The sequence below is a fragment of the Elephas maximus genome, chromosome 22, assembly GCF_024166365.1.
Source record: "Elephas maximus indicus isolate mEleMax1 chromosome 22, mEleMax1 primary haplotype, whole genome shotgun sequence".
Lineage (NCBI taxonomy): Eukaryota > Metazoa > Chordata > Mammalia > Proboscidea > Elephantidae > Elephas > Elephas maximus.
The window spans coordinates 45,286,049-45,312,063 of NC_064840.1; the positions used below are offsets into that span (position 1 = coordinate 45,286,049).

Genomic DNA, 26,015 nt, shown 5'->3' on the forward strand with positions numbered 1-26,015 from the left:
TTTGTGTCACTAAAGCCTGGTACAGTCTCTGCCCTACTTTTAGTTCTAAGTAAATTTAGTTAAGTGATGCATTCAACTTCCTGAGCTACAGAATGAAGAGGAATAATCAGGTCAACACTAAGTGCTTTGGGAGCATTAACCAGTCAACAGCTGTGGTTGAGTTGATTCAGATTCATGGTGACCACGTGAGTATTATCCCCACTTTACAGCAGAAGAATCCATAAGGTTCAGAGGTTTGGAATTTGCCCAGTCTATTTTTTTTTTTACTAGGTAATAGGTAGCAGATCTTAGATTTCAAATCCAGAAGGCCCTGATTCCCAAATCCAAGAGGCATACTACCTCTAGCAAATATTAACTAACAACTCAGTTGAGAGCTTATCACGTTCTAAACTGTTTACACCTATTAACTTCTTTATCCCATTAAAAATAATCAAAATTCATCGAAATTTGTACATTTGGTCTATCCTGAGCTGTTATTCTTTATGCATATAAATTAAAAAAAAAACCATTGCCATCGAGTTGATTCCAACTCTTAGCAACTGTATAGGACACAGTAGAACTGCCCCATAAGGTTTCCAAGGAGCAGGTGGTGGATTCAAACAGCTGATCTTTTGGTTAGCAGCCAAGCTCTTAACCACTGTACCACCAGGATTCTGTATGCTTATAGTGAGGCCATTTTGATTCCAAAAAAAAGCAAATGGCTGGAAGAAGCAAGGTACAATGGGGCTTATAAGGAGGAGGGAGAAATATAGCCAATCAACCATTTGCTAATCTTAACATGAGTTGATTGAATCCTGCCTCCCTCCTTTACTGAGATCAACTGATAAGTTCACTTCTGGCTTGGCTGCTAATAATTTGGCCCTTCACAGATCAGCAGCTGTGAGGCTTTTTGAGACTTAAACTAGCTCAAAGGTTTGACAACTATCCTTTTCTAGCAGGATGAGACAAATTTACATTGCTATAGAGCAGCTTCTGGCAGGCTTTTGCAGTTTAGGTCAGGCTTCTTATGGTTAATATTTGATTTCATGGATAAGAAACCCCTCAAAAACCAAAGTAAGATGTCTCTTACTAATTTTCCCCTCCAACAACCCTAGCATCATATGCTATATAATCATTTTGCAGATTTGGAAAGTAAAAAACAAAGGTTAATTAATGCGCCCAAGATGCACCTTAACAAATCGTGGCGCTAGAATGAAACAGTGGAGAAATTTGGGTTCATTTAAAATTTAATGCAGTCCTATTAAGTGCCCAAGCATTGTGGTAGGTACAGTAAACAAGTAGCTGTGAAGGAGGCACTTTCTGCTCTCAGGAAGTCTATCTCGGGTGAGAGGGGACAGATAAAACCGGTATCCCCTAGAACTTCAGCGTCCACAGGGTAGAGATTCTTAAAGTCCGCCAGTGGCATTTTTCCTTTACGACGTCAAAGAAAAAGATGTTCTCCAACCACCACGGACCCTGGATCCATCCATTTCCCTTAGTTATTTAGTACCACAGCACGCCAATCCACTTCGCACTGCCAGGATTAAAGATGGCGCCGACGGGCCGGCGTTATGACGCATCCTGACGACTTCCGGGAGTGCGCGGAGGAGTTCCGGGGAGCAGGTAGGCGCCGCGTTTCTGGTATCCCGAACTTGCCAAGTTGAGCGCTGCTGCTCTGCGTAGGAGTGACTGCCGCGCCGTCGGGACTATGGTGTTCTACTTCACCAGCAGCAGCGGTGAGTGGCGCCGTGACCTTCCGGGTTCCTACTTTACAGCGGGGCTCCGAAACGGAGACCCCCTCAGGCCTCCGCTAAGCCTAGACCTCTTCCTAAAACGTTGGGTGCGTCTTTCCCCGCCTTCTCGGTTCCTCCGCAGCATCGGTCCCTCACTGCCATTCTCGTCCCCCGGCGTACCCTCATCTGGGCTCTGGGGACGCGGAGGGAGATCCTTCCCTGCTGTCTTTGTATCTGCAGGATGTTCTCTTTCCCAGACTCGGAAAGATCTCCTGCCGCTCTCCGAAATTGGACAGTTTGCGGGCTCTTACTCGCCCGAGTCTTTATTTATTTACTTTTTTGCGGTCTTTATTTTGGCTGCACCCTGGTAATTGTACACTTGAAGAATAGAGATACTTGACAACAACTCTTACGTTACAGGGAGTGCGCCTTACCTTTCTAAGAAGGGGTTTTAGGGCCTGGGGTTCAACAGAAAGCAATAAAAAGACGTTGAAATGGCCATATAGCCGCTCACTGGGCAGAGTCAATGTCCTACATCTTACAAAGTGACATATGCTAACGTTTCTGATTTTGTCTTAGGGAGACAAAGATTGGGTACTTTTAGTTCCACGGAAAAGCTGTTTCTCGCCTTCCTTTCACTACTCACGGTTAGAATCGCTTAGACTCAACTCCCAGTTAACTGCTACGCCGTTATCACAGCCCTGGCTGATTTTTTTTCCAAGGTGCTTTTCCTAACCTAATGCTACCCCCAGATTGGTTAGGTGTACCTTTTCTGGGACTCCCTTAACATTCCATGTATGCGTTTAGCCTTGCACGTATCATATGATATTAAATACTGTCTCCTTGAGCTTGAGCGTAAGGCCCTTGAGGGCAGGGATGGGATCTCTTTATCTTATTTCCCTAGCATAGTGCTTGGTTCATAATGGAGACTCAATAAACCTTTGTTGGAAAAAATGAATGGTAATTTTTGGCTTATTCATAGCACTGTCTATTGTTCTGTTTGTTAAAGATGAGACTTAAGTGACTGTTGTTCGTGTGGGTTTGAATAGCTATGAGAAAATTGAGGCCCAGGGAAGTTGTGACTTAGTTATTTAGAGGCGGACTTCACAAACCCCTTCTCCTCCTACCTCATCGCACTGCCATATCTCATTGTTTTTCTCATTAGTTACACTTCAGCAGTCTGCCATAGGTGCTTTCTCTACCTCTGTGAATTTGGTTTGCCTTACCCATGTTATTCAGATTACTAGAAGCAAAACTTATACCAACCTGAAAAATTGTACACCTTTAACAGTGTGTGATTTCACTCTTTTCTATTCTCCTTGTCATGAGATAACTCAAGCATCTTTGTAACTTCTCCACTCATGGCGCTCTCCAGCAACATATATGTCCATACAAACCCAACAATGGAATAATAAGTACAGGAAGGGCACACAGATACTCGGTGTATTTTATGTTAGCTGTTTATTCCACTTAAAGCTATTCTAAGTTCTTTAGTTGCTAGTCATACACACTTAGACAAAACCAAACCGGTTGCTGTGGAGTCGATTCCTACTCCTGGAAGCCCCATGTGTTTTAGAGTAGAACTGTGCTCCGTAGGGTTTTCAGTGGCTGTGACCTTTTGGAAGTTGATCATCACTAGGCCTTTCTTCTGAAGCACCTGTGAGTAGATTTGAATTACCAAGTTTTTGGACTGAATGCTCAGCCATTTGTGCCACCCAGGGACTTTAGTACATACACAGGTTTCCTTCATCTTAACATAAGCACTGTGCTGCCGTATTTTTTCTTAGGCACCTTCACAGGGTTTTCACTTTTCAGTTGTTGCATTTTAAAAAAAAAAAACTGGCTTTTTCATTTGATGTGAATAGTATATAAACAAATAAGAAGCTATGGTCAAAGCTTAGTCATTTTATGTTTGTAAGTTAACTGTAAATTTAACTATAGTTGTGAGCACAGCCGCCTTATTAAAGTGCACAGTGTTTTGAAGGAACCAGTATGGAAGGGCAGCAAGTTCTCGTGTGTTTGAGTTTTTAAAAAATTCTGTGTGATTGCTTTATGTTCAGAGTCCTTTTTTACTTATATATGTAATCAAATATATTTGTAATAAAACAAAACAAAACAAAAACTTTGTTGTGTTTCAGCAGAGTTGTGGATCCTGTTTTCATGGATTTCCATTATAATGTCAGAATTGCACCCTCTTAGAATAATATTTGGCCTTTAAGTGTGCAGCAAATCTTTTAAAATCACAAAATTAGAACTTTTTTCAGAAAAATAAATAAAACTTTATATATTAGCATTACAGTAAAAACTCAAACATATGGAATCTTCATGAAATTAGTTCGTACGAATAGCCAAGTTTTTTAAATTAACTTTACTGTACAGAATTACTTTTCCTTCATCCATTTAATCAGGAAAGGAGCTAATTCAGACTTATTGAACAGCAATCACGTTCCTTTTCTGTTTTTAACTTCTTATTTTGACATTTCTGCTTTCAAAAAGTTGCAAGAATAGTAAGAGTTTTTTTTATTTTAAAAGATTTTATTGTGTTTCTGGAGAAAATTTACATGGTTCTCATTTAACGATTTCTGTACATATTATTCAGTAACATTGGTTACACTTTTCACAATATGTCGGTATTCTCATTGTTTCCATTCTGGTGGTTCTGTTTCCATTAATCTAGTTTCCTTGTTCCCCTTACCTTCTTGTCTTTGGTCTAGGGTAAATGTTGACCGTAAGGTCTCATTTAGATGATTGTTTAGAGGAGCATAGTACTCACAGGTGATATTATGTATTTTATGAACCACTCTGTCTTTTGACTGATAGGTGACCACTGGGAGTGGTTTGAGTTCCAAGTTTAAAGGGCATCCCAGGGCAATAGTCTCAGGGGTTCCTCTAGTCTCTACCAGTCCGGTAAGTCTGGCCTTTTTTAGAAATTTGAGGTTTTGGTCTACATTTTTCTCCCATTCTGTCCTGGACCATCTGTTGCATCCCTGGTCAGACCAGTTGATAGTGGTAGCTGGGCACCATCTAGTTCTTCCGGTCTCAAGGTAGATGAGGACATGGTTCATGTAGACTGTTAGTTCTGTGGACTAGTTTCTTCTTTGAGTCTTTGGTTTCCTTCTTTCTCTTTTGCTCCAGATGCATAGAGACCAATAATTGTATCTTAGATGGCTGCTCAGAAGCTTTTAAGACCCCAGACGCTACTCACCAAACTAGGATGTAGAACATGAGTTTCTGAGCAATGTTGTACCAGTTGACCGAGTTGCCCCCAAGACTATGGCCCTAAGCCCTCAAACCCAGTAACCCAATCCCGCAAGGTATTTGGTTTGCCCAGGAAGTATCTATAACTGTGCTCCCTGTGTGCTTTGTTTTATGTGTGATTATATGTGTAGCACATCCAAACAAGTATATACATTTGCCTACAGAAACACCTATACGTGCACATCCATGTATTCATATGTGCTTACTTATATGTATATAAGCATACGTATCTACTTATGTAACCACACACATTTTTGGTTATTACAGTTATTGGAAAATTGTATATGTTGTGGCTTTTACCAAAATTGTCCCTTACTCTTGTGTACTTCTTAATATCATCTTGTACCTTGGTCAAATTGTGCTGACTTCACCCTTATTTGGTATTGCCTTACCCATCACCAAAACTAGCAAGTGTCTACTGTCTGGAAAATGATTCCCCTTTCTTCTTCCCATCTCTGGTAGCCACCAAAGAATGTTGCTTTCTGTATGCATACCTATTCTTGTCTTTTTATAATAGTGCAGTCACACAGTATTTGGCCTTTTGTAATTGTTTCACTCAGCATAACGTTCTCCAGATTCATCCATGTTACAGTGTATTTTGAGACCTCATTGTTTTTTATAGCTGCATGGTATTCCATTGTATGTAGTACAGTTTGTCCATTCATCTGCTGATGGGCAGTTGGGTTGTTTCTATCGTTTTGCTATTGTGAATTATGCTGCAGTGAACATAGGTGTGCATGTATCTGTTTGTGTCAGTTTTAGTTCTCTAGGGTGTATACATAGGAGTGGGATTGCTGCATCATAGAGTATTTGTTTCTAGCTTTTTGACGAAGTGCCAAGCCATTTTCCACAGTGGTTGAACTAGTTTACAATCCCACCAGCAGTGGAAGAGGGTTCCACTCTCCCCACAACCTTGCCAGCATGTGTTGTTTTCTGTTTTTTGCTCAGTGCCATTTTTGCAGGGGTGAGATGGTATCTCCCTGTAGTTTTGATTTGTATCTCTCTGATGGCTAATGACTATGAACATCTTTTGTTGGCTGATCGAGTGTTCTCTTTGGTGAAGTGTTTGTTCATGTCCTTTGCCCATTTTTTTTAATTGGGTTGTCTTTTTGTCATTGCGTTGTTGAAGTTTTCTATATTTTTTAGAGCTTAGACCCTTATTGAGTATATCATTCATGAAGATTTTTTCCCAATCTGTAGATTCTCTTTTGATAAAGTTTTTTGATGAGCGTAAGTATTTAATTTTTAGGAGGTCCTAGTTATCTAACTTATCTACTATTGCTCATGCATTTGTAGTTGCGTTTGGTAATCTCTTACTGAAAAAAATTAAGTCCCATATTTTTGTCCCTGTATTATTTTCCAGGAGCTATATAGTTCTGGCTTTAACATTTAGGTCTTTAATCTATTTTGAGTTAGTTTTTGTGCATGCCATGAGGCATAGATCCTGTTTATTTTTCCACAATTAAATACCTGGTTTTGCCAGCACCATTTATTAAAGAGACTGTGCCTTCTCCATTGAATGAACTTTGACTCTTGTTGAAAATCAGCTGCCCATAGATGAATGGGTTTATTTCTGGGTTCTCAGTTCTATTCCGTTGTTCTGTGTCTGTCATTGAACAAGTACCAGGCTGTCTTGGTTACTGTGGCTGTATAGTATGTTTTGAGATCAGGGGTGTGAGGCCTCCTATTTTGCTCTAATTCAATATTGCTTTGGCTATTCAAGCTCTCTTTCCTTTTATAAAGTTGGTGATACGTTTTTCCATTTTGGTAAAGAATGTTGTTGAAATTTGGATTGCATTTTATCTGTCTTAGTTATCTAGTGCTGCTATGACAGAAATACAAGAGGATGGCTTTAACAAACAAATTTATTCTCTCACACTCTAGTAGGCTAGAAGTTCAAGTTCAGTGTGCCAGCTCCAGGGAAAGGCTTTCTGTCTCTGTGGGCTCTAGAGGAAGGTCCTTGTCATCAATCTTCCCTTGGTCTAGGAGCTCTCCACGCAGGAACCTCAGGTCCAAAGGGTGCACTCTGCTCCTGGCGCTGCTTTTTTGGTGATATGAGGTCCTTCTGTTTCTTTGCTCGCTTCTCTTCCCCACATCTCAAAAGAGATTGGCTCAAGATGCAGCCTAATCCTGCAGATTCAGTACTGCCCCATCAACACCACTGCTGCCAATCCAATGTCACCAGCATCACAGAGATAGGATTTACAACACACAGGAAAATCACACCAGGTGACAAAATGGTGGACAGTCGCACAGCACTGGGAGTCATGGACTAGCCAAGCTGACAGACATTTTTGGGGGACACAGTTCTGTCCACGACAGTATCTGTAGATCACTTTGGGTAGTATTGACATTTTCACAATGTTTAGTGTTCTATTCCATGAGCATGGAATTTTTTCCATTTATGAAGGTCACTTGTAGTTTTTTGCAATAATGTTTTTTAGTTTTCATTGTATTGGTCTTGTCTTAGTTATCTATTACTGCTTAGCAGAAGTACCACCAGTGGATGGCTTTAACAAAGGTATTTTATCCTTTGGGGGCTGTTGTAAATGGTATTGTTTTCTTGATTTCCTTTTCAGAGGCCTCCTTGTTAGTGTACAGGAACTCAGCTGATTTTTATGTGTTGATCTTGTACCCAGCCACTTTGCTAAATCCTTCTATTAGATCCAGTAGATTTCTTGTGGAGTCTTTGTGATTTTCTATCCAAAGAGTCATGTCATCTGTGAATAGAGATCATTTTACTTCTTCCTTTCCAATGTGGATTCCCATTATTTCCCTTCATGTCTTATTGCCCTGGCTAGGCCTTCTTGTACAATACTGAATAAAGTGGTGATAGTAAAAGATTTCTTGTCTATCCTTCTCCCAGATTCCCAAATGTTAACATGTTACCATGTTTGCCTTAACTCTTTCTCTCCCATTCTCTCCTCTTTCTTCCCCCTTCTCTACACACACACACACACATATTTTTTTTCCTGAACCACTTGATAGTAAGTTGCAGTTTATCCCTAAATACTTCATTATGCATCTCCTACAATCAAAGATATTCTCTTATCAAAAGACTTTGAATTAACAAAATTTGGAAATTATCAAAATTAGGAAATAATCGTTGCTAATCAACAGGCTATATTCAGATTTCATCAGTTCAGTGTCCTAATAATGTATTTAAAGGGAAAGAAAATTACGAACCATTTGTTGCATTCAGTTGTCATGACTCTTAAAAAAAAAAAAATTGCCACCGAGTTGATTCCAACTCATCACGACCCTTTAGCCTCCTTTAATATTGAACAGTTGCTCGGTCTTTGTATTTCATGATAATGTTATTTTTGAAGAATTACTTGGCTGTAACTTGAGATAGCTTGGCATTCATAGAGCCTTTATATTTTTTTCAATTTTTAGAAGTATTTTTGTTTTGATTACACTTCGTAACCAAGTTACCCAAGGTAACTGTTGCTAACAGTTAGTTGTGTATCCTTCCATGCATATAAAGAAAATGTGTGTGTAAAATATATGTAAATATAGTTATATATTCATTTGTTTTTTTATAAATTGAATGTTACTGTACATAGATACATGAGAATACTGTTCTGCTACTTAATTTTTTTATGTACACTACTTTCTTTTTAATGGGTGTGTGGTATTTTGTTTATGGATGGGTGGTGTAAACGATTTATGCACCAAAAAGAGGTTCGAGTCCACCTAGAGATGCCTCAGAAGAAAGGCTTGGTGATCTGTTTCCAGAAGATCAGCCACTGAAAAGCCTGTGGAGGAGCACAGTTCTGTTCTGACACATGTGGGGTTGCCGTGAGTTAGAGTTGACTGGACAGCAACTGGTATGGCATAGTGTACTTAACCGTCTCTTGTTAATGGGCGTTTAGATTAGAAAAGAACAAAACCGTTACAGTCTTTTCAGTAGACTATACTCTTTTTTTTTTTTTTTTTTTATACTCCTAGTGGTGACATTGTAGGATCAAAATGTTGTGCACATAAAATATTGTCAGATTATGTAGAGAGAATCTGAAATACTTTTTAGTTTTGTTCCTACTTTCCTGGTGTGTGTTACATGTTGTGCTAAGGCCTTATCAAGCTCCCATACCCAGCCTACAGAGCAGAGTAGAACTGCCCCATAGGATTTCCATGGCTGTCATCTTCACAGAAGCAGACTGCCACATCTTTTTCCCCATGGAGCTGCTGGTGCGTTTGACCCCCCGACCTTACTGTTAGCAGCTGAGCACTTAACCACTACATCGCCAGGACTCCCTCTTATCAAGCTAATGTTCAATTACCAAGAAGTATTCCTGCCAACTAGTTGAGCGAACATTCTGTCAAGTTGTTTCACTTAACTACTCCTAAGGAATTAATGACGTAGTCACCGTAACTGAAGTCACTGAAGGATTGGGCATTTTTCCTGTTTAAGAGAAGCAACTAGGACTGGCGAGTTAAGGCGTTACTGAACGTGCAGGCATCCCCAAGGTGAGAATGCTGAGCTTTGTGCGTGAACGAGTGCTGCTCCTTGGCCTTCAGAGCTCCACTCACGTCTGCTAGTTCTGTGCTCTGGAGCTGCAGCTGACAGACTGCCCAGCCCAGCCCTGCACATGTCTATCAGGCTTTGCAGACTGAGGGCCCAGCAACTGTTAATTCAGTAGTTTAGATGCAACTGGGGTCAAACAAGCTTGGGAGTCTAGCTTGAAATCCTAGTAACCAGCTAGGAAATGAAACTTTTTGTTTGATTCCAGGTTTAAGATGCTCATATTAAAACACACACTACCTCAGTAAAGCAAATGCCATCCCTAGGATAAGCCATACACAGATTAAAACTCAGTTTGATTTAGTATAGTGGTTCCTAGACCTGACTTCAGATTAGAATCACTTGGGAAACTTTTAAAAAACATAAATGCTCACCAGCACCACCACCCCCACTCCCCAGTTCTTCAGAGATTTGGATTTAGTTCGTCTGAGGTGGAGCTGGGGCACAATTAGGTCATCTACAGTATAATCAAGGAGCCCTAGTGGCATAGTGGTTAAATGGCTTGACTGCTAACTGAAAGATCAGTGGTTTTGAATTCACCAGCTACTCCCCAGGAGAAAAGGCCTGGTGATCTGCTTCCATAGAGATTACAGCCTTGGAAACCCTATGGGGCAGTTCTACTCTTTCCTATAGGTTCACTGTAAGTCAGAATCAATGCAGCAGCAAAAATAATGTATAATCAGGGTTCAGACTCAATGACTTAGAAGAAATTTGAGAGCCATGGTTCCTCTGAAAGTGATAGGGACCCTGTTATAATTTGCAGCAGACCTGGAATGTAGCTAATATACAAAACCAAATCAAACCTGTTGCTGTCCAGTTGATTCCAACTCATAGGGACCCTGTAGGACAGAGTAGAGCTGCCCATAGCGTTTCCAAGGAGCACCTGGTGAATTTGAACTGCCGACCTTTTGATTAGTAGCTGAGCTCTTAACCATCGTGTCACCAGGGTTCCATAACTAACTAATCTAGGCTAAATAAAATTAGGCAAAATAAAACTTGGCTAACTATAGGAACCTATTTTTAAGTGGTTGAGGTTTCTAGGTGTTTTGTTTGTTCTCTTGACTCTCTTGAGGAAGGACTGAACTGGAAATTGCCTTGAGCTATATACCCCTGAGAAAGTGGGAAAGTAGCCATTTATAAGGGTCAGCAAACTTTGTCTGTAAAGGGCCAGATAGTAAACATTTTAGGCTTTGTAAGCCACATACAGCCTCTGTACCTTATTCCTTGTTCCCCTCCCCTCCAGCCCTTTAAAAATGTAAAAACAGCTCAATGACTGGACAGAAACAGGTAGCAGGCTGGATTTGGCCCATGGGCCGTAGTTTGCTAACCCCTGATCTAAGCATTTGTCTCTTGTTTTTCTTACGAAATAGTTTTGTTGGTGATGAATTTATCTAATTTTTTTTTTCCTTAGTTAATTCATCCGCTTACACTATTTACATGGGAAAGGATAAATATGAAAGTAAGTTGTCAAAAGCATTCGATTTTGAAATTTCCAGCAGGTAAGTGTTACTGCCTTTTTCCTCCATGGATATGAGTTTTCAGCTAACTACTTTGAGAAACAGGTCACAACCCATTACAGGAACTCTGTGAGATGGGCAAAAGCCTTAACTTTCCTAGCATCTAGTTAAACCAGGTAATGTTTGATCTAATTGAACCACCTGTTGCTGATTAGAAACCTTACAAAGAATTTTGTGGTATCATTTGATTTAAGGTGATATGAATCAAAGGTTAACCTGTGCTAATTCAGATCAAATAAAAATTCTCTGTGGTTTGGTTCATTTTCTGTACATATCTTTTTTTTTTTTGAGGCTGATAATGGCTCTTTCTGAGTCATGAAATATTAGTTTAGTGCAGTGTTTTTTCAGACTTTGTTGACTGCAGTCCTCAGTATGAAATAAGTTACATCTTGATGTACATACTCAAATAACTAAAAAAATTTACAAAAAATACCTGCATTACATGCTATGCCCTTTACTTTCTATTGTTTTATTAAAAAGCTAGCCTCAACCTGTTGAATTAATTTTTCAACCTACTTTTTCTTTCTTCGGCTTCCACCACCTGCTCTGACCCTTTTGATATTTCTCTCCTGAAGCCTAATCCTGCCTATAAAGTGGGATATCATTTCCCCAGCTCATAACACTCCCTACCAAATGCCCTCCCTAAAGCTAAAAATACAGATCCTGTGATGTATCCAAAAGAAAGATTTAGCCTGTGCTTTCAAAAGGATACAGGCGGAGGCACACACACAGATAAGCATGGCACAACGAAGTAATAACATTGATAGCAAGTGCTGTAGAAGTAGAGGGGGCAGAGAGTCAGTGTGATCAGGGAGAACTGAGAAGGCTTTGTGAAGTGGGTTAGTATGTGGCTACATTTTAGCCTCTTTTAAATGTCTGTTGTAGGAATTTATATCTACAGATATAAATCTACATATAGAATTTACATCTACAGGTATATCTAGAGCCCTGTGGAATAGAGTTTTGCTGTCATTAAAGTATATAAATAGATATAGAAAAAAATATGTATGCATAGAACGCCCTTTTTTCCCCCCAGGAACTCTTGGAGTCATTTGGAGCTGTCAACTTCTTCTGTTTTACCTTTTAGAAAGGACATTATGGCTTTTTTCTCAAATTTAAGTTTTTTTTAATTTATTTTATTTTTGTTGTCGAGAATACACAGCAGAACGTAACAGCAATTCAACAGTTTCTACATGTACAGTTTAGTGGCATTGATTACATTCTTCGAGTTGTACAACCATTTTCACCGTTCTTTTCTGAGTTGTCCCTTGCCTAGGCATTCCATCTTTTAAAGCAACCCTGCTCTCTAGCACTCCTAGCGCACTATTTCTAATAGGCTTGATGATTTCAGCCTAAGGACTGGATAGAAAGTACATGAATTTTAAATTTCATGATTCACTTTCATGAAAAATCTTTCAGGCCTGTTCTTTTTATTAGCTAGAAGGTGTCATCAGGGAACCAAATGTTGTCTGAATAACGAAAAAAGGTTTTTATATTTCCCTTGGCTTTTTCTGTTTATCCTTTAGTTATTTGCTCTGCTTTCCACTGAAGTAGTAGAAAGCCCTTCAGAAAACTCCGTCGGTCTGCAATTGCTAGGAGTGTCCTTGTTCAAGATTTATCATCTTTTACTTTTCTGGACAATAACTACCACATTTAAGTTAGGTAGATTTTACTGTCTTGGGTACATTTAGAACCACTATTTGTTTACCCTACTATTTTTAAATTAGTATTTAAATAGTACTTTAAATAAAACTTCTGTATTAGACACAATTAATTATTAATATAGGTATTAGAAGTATGTATTGATGTTCCATTCTGAAGTGATACATATTATTAGCTTTAAAAATGTACATGCACTTTGAACTCATACTTCGGCTTTTAGGAATATACGTAAAGGAAATAATCAGGAATATGGACTCCTCATTAAAAAAAAATTACTGAAATATATATAATCAGAAACAATCCAAGTGTGAACAGTAAAGAACTTTATCCATGTGAATTAGGTGGTCATTATTTCCAAAGAACTTTTTAAATCTTTATTTTAATAATCTACAAGTACATGGTTTAAGAAGTCAAATAGCAATAGAAGGCTTATTAAAAAAAAAAACACCAGTTCTCTACCCCGTCCTTCCCAGGCACCCACATTCAACTCTTCAGAGATAACTACTTTGACTCTTCTAGCTATTTCATCTGGTGTTTTATTTCCATATGTGACAGAATTTTTGTTTTTTTTTTTATATTGCTGGTGTTTGTTCCCTAATTTTCTGTCATTTATTACAGTGAATCAGTTTTCTAATACATCATCTGATTTTTCACCTCCTCTGATTTGTGTTTTCTTATCTTCAAATATAAATATCTTTGAGTCTTAGATTGAAACTGTTATAAAAATTATAAAGTTCATATTATCCAATTACAAAATTTTAATTTTTCAGCATTTTCAAGCATTAAAGCCTCTCTGAAACACCCTTTTCTCTGTTAAGCCGATGAGGAAAAAGTTGTGGAAGGGATTGATAATCCTTCCCTTCCCAACTTTCTATAAACCCTAGTATATCTTCATTTGACATTTTTTCTTTTCATTGTTCTGTTTTATCTGACTATAGATGAAGATCTAATAAAGTATGGCTGGCCTGAAGATATTTGGTAAGTAACAGTTTTGGTTCTACTTTTTCTGGGTGGTCTTTTACTTTCTGAGACTGGGGGACTTAGCCAACTACCTGACTCTTATGATCAAGACTAGAACTCGTGCTTTGTATTTTTGTTTATGGGTGGTCAGTGGTTAATAGCTGACTCCCAGCTCTCTTCCTTTATAATTACCGTAGTGTAAATCGGGAATAACGTCTTAGGGTTAGACCTCAAGTCTGAGAGCAAAGGCCTCTGGAACATAGGCTTTGTTTTACCTCCTTTCTGTCTCCTTATAGTAAGTTATTGAGCCCACCCCACTTACATATTAGAGCTACTTCTTGAGTGAACAGGTGAGTACGAGAAGCGGTGGCGAATAGACACAAGCATCCATGTAAATGGAGTAAACGGAGTATTGGAGCAGATGTAAATGGAGTAGGTGCAGCATCTGATCATATCCAGCTTAAAAGGAAACGTCTACTGGTTTCCCTTTGTTACCTTCTGAACTCCCTAACGAGTTTAGCTCGGTCTTGTCCCAGCCCTACCTCCACTTCTAAAATAATTAATAGAAATTAAAAAAATAATAGTATATACTTTTTTAGTCTCTTTTGGAGACAGGTGATTTAGCTGCTCACAAAATTCAGTCCAAAAGACACCACCAGTAACAGGACAAACGATAAAAAACCCCGCCTTAGAACGTCATGTGGGCTTTTCCACCGCTTAGTTCCAGGTGCATGGGCTCCTGGTACTTTCTTTTTCTTCCTTATAATACTCTCAGTTTCAGTTTGCTTTCTTTTTCTTTCTCAGCTTCCACCACTCACTCTGACCCTTGCGATGTTTCTCTCCTGAAGCCTGATCCTGCCTATAAAATGAGATATCATTTCCCCAGCTCATAACACTCCCTACCAAATGCCATCCCTGAAGTTAAGCATACAGATCCTGTTTGCTTTAATGATAGTAATAGTAAGCATTTATTGAGTACTTAATTTTTTAAGTATAAGCAAAATACTGTTAAGTGTTTACCTATACTGATCCGTTTAATCTTCACAACAGCCCTATGAAATAGGTACTGATATTATGCCCATTTTTCAAATGAAGAAATTAAGGCTAAGAGAAACTGAGCAGGCATTCTCCGGTTGTTACTGGTACCCTAAGCAGCTGTAGTTCTAAATCCTGGCTTCTCTCTTTCCCCAGGCTGCTACTTGCTTGGCTGCAGGTCACCTCTTGCTTTCCTCAGGCCATTGTTGCTACTCTCTCTGGACCTCTTTTCTCCAAATGTGGGCCCAGACCCTTTATTTAACCCTGTAAAAAAAAAAAAAATTTTTTTTTTTTTTAATGATAATTGGCAGTTCGAACCTATCAGCTGCTCCTTAGTTCTACTCTGCCCTATAGGCTTGCTATGACTCAGAATCAACTCAACAACAGAGGGTTTGGTTTGGTTTGGTTTAGTGATAGCACAGTTTAGGCTTCCACTTTACAGAACTGTTTATTGAATTTTCAGTAAGGTATATAGCATTGAGGGGAAATATTACACAGAAAGTATTACATAGAAAATAACAACTAGTTGCAATTATGCTTAGAACCCTCAGGCCTGTCAGTAGGGCCTCCCTAAAGGGTGCTTCCTCTTGTTGCAGCTTGTCCCATTATTAAAGGGCTAGTTCATTTACCCCACTATCTGTGTGCCTTAGTAACCGAGAGGCCTCAGAAACCTGAAGAATTTTAAAGGCTTTTTTCTTAATCTGCCACCATTCTGGCACAGTGGTCTATCTTTTGAACTCAGATATGTCATCAAGGTAGACGCTGTTCGATGCCCCCATATGTCATCAAGGTAGACGCTGTTCGATGTCCTTGATTGATGACAAGGACCTTCCGCCAGAGCTGACAGAGAGAAAGCCTTCCCCTGGAGCTGGCACCCTGAATTCGGACTTCTAACTCCTAGACTGTGAGAGAATAAATTTTTCTTTGTTAAAGTCATCCACTTGTGGTATTTCTGTTATGCCAGCACTAGATAAGCAAGACACTGTGATTAGTAGGGAGAGGATGATAATAAGGGATGAGGACAAGAGGGAACTAGGAAACGCTTTCAGTAAGCATTTTTGGAGATTTTCTAAGGCTTGCAATACTGAGAACTTCTATGGTAGGAGATCCTATCTCCCTGAGGCCCTTGACTATAAAGCTCTATGAGGACAATGATCCACCCATTTGGACCTGTCAGAGAAGGAAAACGAAAATATTTCCCACTAAACAGAGATAGAAAAATGGTGATTGCCCCTGTCAAAGATGGAAAACCTGCAAGACCTGGAAAAACAAGGCAGTCCCACTGAGTTCTGTCCCTCACAGTTTTCACTGTATGTTCTCGGTATCTAGTCTCTGGGTGGTAGAAATGGTTAAGCACTCAGCCACTAACCGAAAGGTTGGCACTTTGAACTCACTCAGGGTGCCTCAGAGAAAGGCCTAGTGATCCAAAAGGTCAAGTCTTGAAAACCTATGGAGCGGTTCTACTCTTTGACACGTGGAGTCACCGTGAGTCAGAATTGACTCGATAGCAACTGGCTTGTTTTATGGTTTTTTTTCTTATTTTTATTCTTATTACCTAGCATAGGACCTGGCACGTAGATGTTCAATAAATATTTGTCGACTACTAAGTAACTAGGTCTCTGCCTGCCTGGAAATGTTCCTCACTGAACATTTCCTCACTGTAACTGCATTCTCATTATTTCCATTTTAAGTGTCTGTAACCCCCCGCCAGCTCAATTATTTTTAGTTGTCCTGAAAACCCAAAGCTCTCCAGACTCCCAGAATGGTATTCACCAAATTTGTACCTACAGATTCCTAGACATGCATTTTGATACTCTTTTATATAAAGTCAAGGGGCTTTGGTGGCGCAGTGGTTAAGTGTTTGGCTGCTAACCAAAAGGTCAGCAGTTCGAACCACTAGCTGCTCTGCATGAGAAAGACGTGGCAGTCTGCTTCCATAAAGATTAACAACCTTGGAAACCCTATGGGGCAGTTCTGCTCTGTCCTTTAGAGTCGCTATGAGTTGGAATTGACTTGACAACAATGAATTTGGCTTTTTAAATATAAAGTCTTGAGGTTAATGAATATGGTCAAAAGTAATTGAATTTTACTTTCAGAAGCAATTCTGTATTTGTTGTAAGCCAGAAGAGCCACAGTAGTTAGGAATAGCCCCAAATCATCAAAACCGTTTCCACTTCATATACTGTCAATCCTGGGGAGCGTTTCTGGGAGTGCTAAGGATGATTCAGGAGCTTACCTATTTCCAGGGCATACTTTTAACCTGGTTCACTCTGATGCAGACTTTGGAACTTTATCTCTGTGAGATTTCAGAGGTACCTCAGGTACCTGTGAAAACCTGCGGCTCCTTGAAGCCAGGCATGTTCCTAGGATTAAATGAGACTGGAACCAAAAAAAAAAAAAAGTCATCATTAAATGAAGGAATATGGAAGTAGTGTGTATGTACTGCCTTAAAGCTCCCTACCAAAAAAAAAAAAAAGAAAAACTTGTCATTGTCGAGTTGATTCCAACTCATAGCAACCCTATTAGACAGAGTAGAACTGTCCCATAGGGTTTCCAAGGAGCGGTTGGTGGATTTGAACTGCCGACCTTTTGGTTAGCAGCCAAATGCTTAACCACTATACCACCAGGGCTCCAGCAAAGCTCCCTAATGAGTAGTATTTCCACAGACCCCATTTTAAGGAGTGAAATGACCCAGCTTCTTGAGGCCTATATCTCTACCTTCTCAGATAATTGATGCTCATTTACTGAAGTTTCTAGTCTCTTCATTCAGTAAAAGGGACCCATGTGTTATGGATTGAATTGTGGACCGCCCCCCCCCCCAAAAAAAATACGTGTCAGCTTGGCTAGGCCATGATTCCCAGTGTTGTGTGGTTGTTCCCAATTTTGTGATCTGATACAATTATCCGATATAATTATCCTGTGTGTTGTAAATTCTGACCTCTCTGATGTTAATGGAAACCCTGGTGGTGTAGTGGTCAAGAGCTATGGCTGCTAACCAAAAGGTCGGCCCTTCGACTCCACCAGGCACTACTTGGAAACTCTGGGGCAGTTTTCCTATGTCCTATAGGGTCATTATGAGTGGAAATGAACTCAACAGCAGCAGGTTTGGTTGGGTTTTATGATGTTAATGAGGCAGGACACAATCTACAGGATTAGGTTGTATTTTGAGTTAGTTTCTTTTGAGATATAAAAGAGACAGGTGAGCAGAGAGGAGAGGGACTTCATTACTACCAAGCATGAAGAGCCAGGAGTGACGTGCATCCTTTGGACCTGGGTTCCCTGTACTGAGAAGCTCCTAGACCAGGGGAAGATTGATGACAAGGACCTTCCGCCAGAGCTGACAGAGAGAAAGCCTTCCCCTGGAGCTGGCACCCTGAATTCGGACTTGAACTCCTAGACTGTGAGAGAATAAATTTTTCTTTGTTAAAGTCATCCACTTGTGGTATTTCTGTTATGCCAGCACTAGATAAGCAAGACACTGTGATTAGTAGGGAGAGGATGATAATAAGGGATGAGGACAAAAGAGAACTAGGAAACGCTTTCAGTAAGCATTTTTGGAGATTTTCTAAGGAGACTTGCTTGAGATAGTTTGTTTACGGAGATGGATCTTTTCCTTCTCTTGCATTTAGCCCAAGTCCTACACTTCTGTTCATTCTCCCTGGCCTTTGTAGAGGTGTACTTATCAGCCCGGGGCTGGCATATATCAGGAATGATATTCTGGTTTGAGTTTTGGTACTTTGACTACTTATGTATGTATTCTTTAAAGATACATTGAATTACTTGGGTATTTCTTTTTTATATGGAGCCCTGGTAGTGTAGTGATTAAGAGCTCAGCTGCTAACCAAAAGGTCAGCAGTTCGAATCCACCAGCTACTCCTTGGAAACCCTATGGAGCAGTTCTACTCTGTTGTATGGGGTTGCTATGAGTCAGAATCGACTCATTGGCAATGGGTTTGGTTGTGGTTTTTTTTTTTATTATTATTATTAACTTTTATTGAGCTTCAAGTGAACATTTACAAATCAAGTCAGTCTGTCACATATAAGTTAATATACATCTTACTCCTTACTCCCACTTGCTCTCCCCCTAATGAGTCAGCCCTTCGGTTTTCTTTTTTATATATTTAATTTTATTGTTGTTGTTTAGACTGTATACATTAAAACATACACCAATTCGGCAGTTTCTACATGTACTGTTTAGTGACATTGATTACATTCTTTGAGTTGTGAAATCATTCTCATCCTCCTTTTTTGTTCCTCTCCAGTTAATATAAATTCACTGCCCCCTAAGGTTCCTGTCTGATCTTTTGAGCTGCTATTGTCAATTTGATCCCGTATAGATAGATATTACGAGCATAATGCTCAAGGCAAACGTTGTTTACTAGTAAAGCTAAACTATTATTTGTTTTTTAAGAAGACTTCAGGGGATATTTGTGGTTTAAGGTTTAAAGATTATCTCAGGACAGTAGTTTCTGGGGTTCATCCAACCTTCGTGGTTCCAGGAAGTCTGGAGTCCATGAGAATTGGAAATTCTGTTCTGCATTGTCCTCCCTTTGATGAGGATTCTTGTGTGGAATCTTTGATCAAAGTGTTCAGTAATGGTAGCCAGGCATCATCCAGGTCTTCTGGCCTCATGGCAAAGGAGGCAGTTGGTCATGGAGGCAATTAGGCACACCTTCCATATCTTCCTCCTATTATTGACTCTCCTTATTCCTCTGTTGTCCCAGGCAAATAGAGACCAATTGTGCCTTGGATGGCCACTTGCAAGCTTTTAATACCCCACACACTATGCATAGAAGTAGGTAGAACAGAAGCACTAAAAATGTTATTAGGCCAATTAACTGGGATGTCCCATAAAAATATGACCCTAAACCTCCAAACCTAGGAACCACATCCCTTGAGGTTTTTGGTGGTACATAAGCAGCCATTGCAGCTACTCTTCTGTTGTTGTTGTAAATATATCCATCACACAACTTTTGCCAGTTCAACATTTTACAGGTGTACAACTTATTGACAGCAATTACAGTAATCGGCTGTGCAGCCCTACCCTTAATGCAATATTTCTATACGGGTATTTCTTTTGACAAATTCCACATAAGAGACCTTTTAGAAAAATCAGAATATGATACATCTACCTTAAGTATGTAGGAAAGAGTTGTTATAAATAGAGTACTCGCTTAGAACAAGTAAATCAAAAGTTGGAAATGAATTTGATTAGTAGTGGGGTTTTTCATTTTTTTTCCTGAGATCCTCAAAGGCAGTAATGAGATAGATAATTTGTAGATTTCCAAAAAACATTGAGGTTTTCTGGGTAGAAAATGCCAAACTGAAGATGATAATCAGCTGAAATCTTTCATACAGAAATGCAAATGAGTAAATGAACCACTTAGAGAAAAATAAACTAAGATGTTATGTCCTTTTTTTCTTGGCTATTGATACTGATTAAGAGTAGAAGCCCAGAGTTGTATACTTTTCCAAAAATGCCTAGTATTTTGCTAAATCAAAAATGAATAGCCAATCAGTCTCAACCCACCTAGAGCAAAGAATGAAGAACACCAAAGACACAAGGTAATTATGAGCCCAAGAGACAGAAGAGGCCACATAAACCAGAGACTACATTAGCCTGAGACCAGAACAACTAGATGGTGCCCGGCTACAACCAATGACTGCCCTGATGGAACGCAACAGAGAATCCCTGAGGGAGCAGAAGAGCAGCGGGATGCAGACCCCAAATTCTTGTAAAAAGACCAGACTTAATGGTCTGAGACTAGAAGGACCCCAGAGGTCATGGTCCCTAGACCTTCTGTTAGCCCAAGACAGGAACCATTCGCAAAGCCAACTCTTCAGACTGGACTGGACTATGGGATAGAAAATGATACCGGTGAAGAGTGAGCTTCTTGGATCAAGTAGACATATGAGACTATGTAGGCATCTCCTGTCTGGAGGGGAGATGATAGGGCAGAGGGGGTCAGAAGCTGGCTGAATGGACGTGAAAAGAGAGAGTGGAGGGAAGAAGTGTGCTGTCTCATTAGTGGGAGAGCAACTAGGAGTATATAAAAAAAAAAAAAAAAAACCCAGTGCCTTTGAGTTGATTCCAACTCATAGGGGTATATAGCAAGGTGTATATAAATTTTTGTATGAGAGACTGACTTGATTTGTAAACTTCACTTAAAGCACAATAAAAATTAAAACAAAAGTTTAAAAAAAAAAAAAAGTTAATACCCAGGTGCTAATGCCATGAGATGGAATCGACTGACTGCAGCTAACAAGAACCTCTTTAAAAAGGGTATTAGAAATATCATAGTCTCAACCTTTACATAGAATCATAATGCATTTATTTTGTACTATATATGGATGTTTTTTATTTATACATGGAGGTGTGACCATTTTCACTTCTAAAGAAATACATTAACAGTAAGAAAATGTCTAGGGAACTATATAATGGAATGCAATGGTGCCTCCTTAGGGTTGTTCTTGAAAATTCTTCAGTCTGTAATGGTAAGGACTAAGAAAAAGGGATATGACACTCACAAAGTGACAACCCTGTGGTAACCTTATTTGTTGCTTGATGCTAGGACTCTGGGGGACATCTTTTGGATGTTAGAAAGAAAGCCAACTTCATTTAATGAATTACAAACATGAAAATCTTACTGTAGTGAAATGTTTGATAAGATGAAAAAGAATGTAAAGACGTAAGATTTAGTTAAATTGGTTGATGAAGAGCCTTAATGAAAGGTAGATTTCGGTTATTTGGCAGGGGGCATTCTGAGTGTTTTTAGGGCAGTGTCGAAGGGCAATTACCATGTTCTCCCAGAGACATATGTTGGTGTCATTGTCAGAATACGGGGCTAGATGAATTGTTGATCTGACCCATTTTATGATGTGTCCTGCTTAGTGTCTTTAGTCCTGACTTAACTTTTCAAATTCTTCTAATGTTGACATTCTTCAGGTTCTTCTAAAGCTTGATATTGTTTTGCCATGGCTTGAAACTCAGGATGTCCCAAACTGAACCCCTTATCTGTCTTCTCAAGCTTTGATGTAATTCTGTCAGCGGTCCTGCAGATCTCCCAGGCTTGCAACATTGGAGCCTCTCTGACTTCTTTCATTCCCTTTTCTTATCATCCGAAATTCTTTTCCTTTTTTTAAATCTCTTAATCCCTATGCTTACTCAGGGACCAACCAAATCTCAATTCTTCCATGAAGACTTTGGTTACTGATAGTCCTTTATCCCTTAAAATCTCCCTTCTCAGGGCATTTAACATGTAATGTTCTCTACTACTCTCACTTAATCATAAACAGCTACATAACATTAAGTGTTTAAACAAATTGAAAGTGAGCACTGTGGAGGCAGAGACTATGTTTTGTACTCCCTGTGGTGCTTAGTACATGGTAGGCATTGAAGGAATACTTTTTGGATTGGATTTCTTTAAATGCACATGGCCTAAGGAAATGGTTATCTTGTACCTCTTGCTAAAAGTGGTTTTCATTCTTTGTAGGTTTCATGTGGACAAACTCTCTTCGGCTCATGTGTACCTTCGATTACATAAGGTAACTGAATTTAAACATGGATTCATAACTTCAGTGATGAGCATCATATCTTATTCTTTATCCCTTTTCTGTAGTTAAATTGCTTAAAGTAATAAATATGTGAATAAGTCTTAAATTTGAGCAAATGAAAAGATGTCCCCTTTAGACTTAGAAAATCAGTAAGGGAAATTCTGGGTGATTTCTGAGACTTGAAAGGGAACGTGGTACCATTTCCCAGCTTAGAGGCACTGCCTTGTCCTACCAGTAATTTAGGTGTATTGTCTGTTGCCCATGGTTCTCCCTTTCATTTCAGTTCATGCTACTGAACTTTCTGTCTTTCCATTGGAGATTGTGTTGTGATTCCTTTTTCTTAGGCTCATGTGATTCTCCTGCCTTGCTGAGGGCAGATGTTCCCAGTTATCAGGGGCTTTTTTGGGGAGATTTAAAACTTGCTAACCAAAAGGTTGGAAGTTCAAATCTACCAGCTGCTCCTTGGAAACCCTAGGGGCAGTTCTGCTCTGTCTTGTAAGGTCGCTAGGGGTCGGAGTCAACTTGATGACAGTGGGGTTTTTTTTTATAGTAATAAAGGAAAAAAGATTTAATGTTCTCTTGTAATATAATACCAGTATTTTTCTAATCTGTCTTTATTCATATGTATATATTTTATGTAGTTGAATTACAGAGCATATATAGTTATGTGTGTTACTTTTTTTTTAACGAAGTTTTTATTTTGGAATAATTTTAGATTTACAGAAAAGTTGCAGAGATAATACAGAGTGTCTCCATATACCCTTCACCCTGTTTCCCCTATTGCAATATCATCCGTTGCTATGGAACTAAGAAACTAACATTGGTACATTACTATTAACTAAACTCCATATTTTATTTGGCTTTCATTTCCATTAATGTCCTCTTTCTGTTTGAGGATCCCATCCAGGGTACCACATTGCATTCTGTAATTGTGTCTCTTTAGTCAACTCTGGTATCTGACAGTTTCTCAGTCTTTCCTTGTTTTTTGTGACCCTGACAGTTTTGAGAAGTATTGGTCAGGTGTTTTGTAGAATGTCTCTCAATTTGAGTCTGTCTGATATTTTTCTCATGATTAGACGGGTTCTGGGCTTTTGGAATGAACACCATAGAGGTGAAGTGCCCTTCTCGTCATAGCAGGGGCACACGGATCAGTATGACATCACTGGTGGTATTAATCTTGACTGCCTGGCCAAGGTAGTGTATGCCAGATTGCTCCACAGTGAAGTTTCTTTCCCCCCCTTTTCCACAATCTGTTATTTGGAAGCAAGTCCCTAAGTGCAGCCCATACTCAAAGGGAAGGGTGATGGAGTTAAGCTTCACTTTCTGGAGGAAGGAGTGTATCTGTATACATTATTTGGAATTCTTATGTTAGGAAGATTTGTCTCTTCTCTCCAATTCATTTTTTAAGAAAACCTTGTACTTTGACTCCAAACCACCCCCATAATACCTTTTATCAGTACATAATCATTCAGTGAGTAAGTCATTTGTGTCAGTATGGGCTCATATATTTATTCTATACTGTGGATTATAACTAAGCCAAAAAAAGAAAAAAACAAAAAACCCATTGCTGTCGAGTCGATTCCAACTCATAGCGACCCCATAGGACAGAGTAACACTGCCCCATAGAGTTTCCAGGGAGCGCCTGGTGGATTCAAACTGCTGACATTTTGGATAGCATCCAAAGCGCTTAACCACTACACTACCAGGGTTTCCAGATTATAACTAATAACTAGTACTATGTTATTTTGTTCTAGTTTTTGCCGTTGGATGCTCTTTCGGTTTGACTTCGTGTTTCTTTGACATGTCTCCATCTTTTTGTTTTTTTGAGCACTTCCTTACTTTCTGGCTCTATAGGCTACTCCAGGCTCATTTTATATTTTCCCTGCCCAGCCCTGTCTCCAAGGAAGCCTAGTTCCTTTTACTGGTGAAAGGTATTTGGAAAACAAGGTCTGGGCTGTAGATGTGCTTGTTGTTACCAGAGTTCCACTGGGTCTAGGTCTTCTCAGTAGACAGAGCTAAATTATGAGTGTATATGTATCAACAATTGTTTCTGTATCCAAATTAAGCTAAACAGGAGTTCATACTGATGTCTTCGTTACATGGTTCATTCTGGCCTTTCCCTCTTGCTTATCTGTAACTTCCTTCTCCAACAGTGAGAAACCTGGCTCCCACCATCCATTTACTTATTTATTTGACTCCAGTATACATGTAAGTAGTTTTAGAATTATTAACCCATAACCTCATGAGAAACAACTTTATCAACTAGAATACAGTGTTTATGTACAGCTCTTTTTGTCTTTTTGCCTTTACAGTTTCCAGTCAAAACACTGTTTTCCAAAGTTACTTGTAAGTTTCTTTCTTTCCTCCACCCCTGCAGTGAGGTTGTCATACATTTGAATTCAGTTAAATTCTTTTAACTCAGTTCCATTCTGGGACTCCCCTGGTTGATTGTATTATTTTTTAAAAGGATAGTTTATAAACCTTTTTTATGTTACTGTATTATTTTCGTATTTATTATTTTGATCAGCTATATTGAGTTGATAAAAAAAAAAATTTTTTTTTTTTTATATTGAGTTGATAGTATACCATAATTATATGAAAGCTCCCTTGTTAGAATGTAGGGTATTTACAATTTCTTAGCATTATGAATCCCTAACAAATATCTTTTTAATGTACCACTTTTTTTTTTTCTTTTGAATTATTAATTTTCAGGAATGGAATTACTGGATCAAAAGGTATAAACATTTTGGTAACTTTTTTGCCACATTGACCTCTGAAGGTATTGTGCTAATTTTCAATGCTATCTGCTGTACAAAGGTTTTCCAAAATCCTTTTGGATTTTTTAACTTTAAAAAAAAAAAACCTTTTGACCATTTTAATAAATACAAGATGCTCCTTCATTATGTTTACGATTTTCACATCTGAATTTATGAGCAAGAATAAACATTTGTGCCCAGTATTTACTTAGCCCATGATGTGGAGAAGAAGAGGGCTGTGAACGCTGCTGGAATACAATTCTGAATTCTAGCAACCTCTTGCCATTTTGAAACTGTTTTAATTTAGAAGAAAATAGAGTATGATGTTACTAAGTTTCCTTTTGGCACAGATTAAATTTTTTCCTTGGGTTCTGTGGTGTCAAAAAATTGAAATAATGGTGGTAGTCTTTTTGAGCCTAAGTAAGTTAACATTACCACCAATTATTACTTGTTTGAATAGAAGTTTAATTGCACCTTTTTTTTGGAAGCACATAATGTGCTCAATTTGAAAATATGTGCTCCTTGAGGATGTTACACATGGTTGAACTGTAATAACTAAGTAGCATAGTAATAACTAAGTAGCAAGTAGACACCAGTTAAGTATTGGAGAGCCAGTAAGACTTAAGTGGTTAAGAACACAGACTGGAGCTAGACTGCTGGATTTGAACCCTGGCCTTCCCTCTTACTAGCTTTGTGACTTTGAGCAAGTTACTTAATTGCTGTGCCTTTTTCTTCATCTATAAAAGGGAGCTAACAGTCTCTATCTTATTGTGTTGTTACAAAGATTCAATGAGTTAGCATATTTTAAACACTTAGAAGAATTTCTGGCACATGCTAAGTGCTGTGTAAGTGTTGTTTTTGTTAAATTCAGTTGAACGTAACCCAAAACTTGAATATGATAGATATTCAGGTGTTCTTTCCTAGGCTTCTTTGATTTTGAAAACTCATAGAAAAATCTCACTTAGTGGTTTCTTATCCATAACATAAATGGCACAAAGTCCTCAGTCGGAACCCTGGCCTTTATATATTGAGAGTC

General features: G+C 38.9%; 1 protein-coding gene across 9 annotated transcripts in view; it reads left to right on the plus strand.

The window, feature by feature from the left end:
* The first annotated feature begins 1,554 nt into the window (after positions 1–1,554).
* CCDC25 (coiled-coil domain containing 25) overlaps positions 1,555–26,015 on the plus strand; it is a 47,752-nt gene continuing 23,291 nt past the window's right edge. The window contains exons 1-5 of one of the 9 annotated variants that reach the window (XM_049865718.1): positions 1,673–1,715; positions 10,907–10,954; positions 13,613–13,652; positions 22,163–22,214; positions 24,377–24,431. In XM_049865718.1, the coding sequence (XP_049721675.1) occupies positions 13,631–13,652; positions 22,163–22,214; positions 24,377–24,431 (129 nt within the window). In that variant the 5' untranslated portion in view covers positions 1,673–1,715; positions 10,907–10,954; positions 13,613–13,630. The other 8 variants (XM_049865726.1, XM_049865717.1, XM_049865720.1 and 5 more) reach the window with 8 other exon arrangements.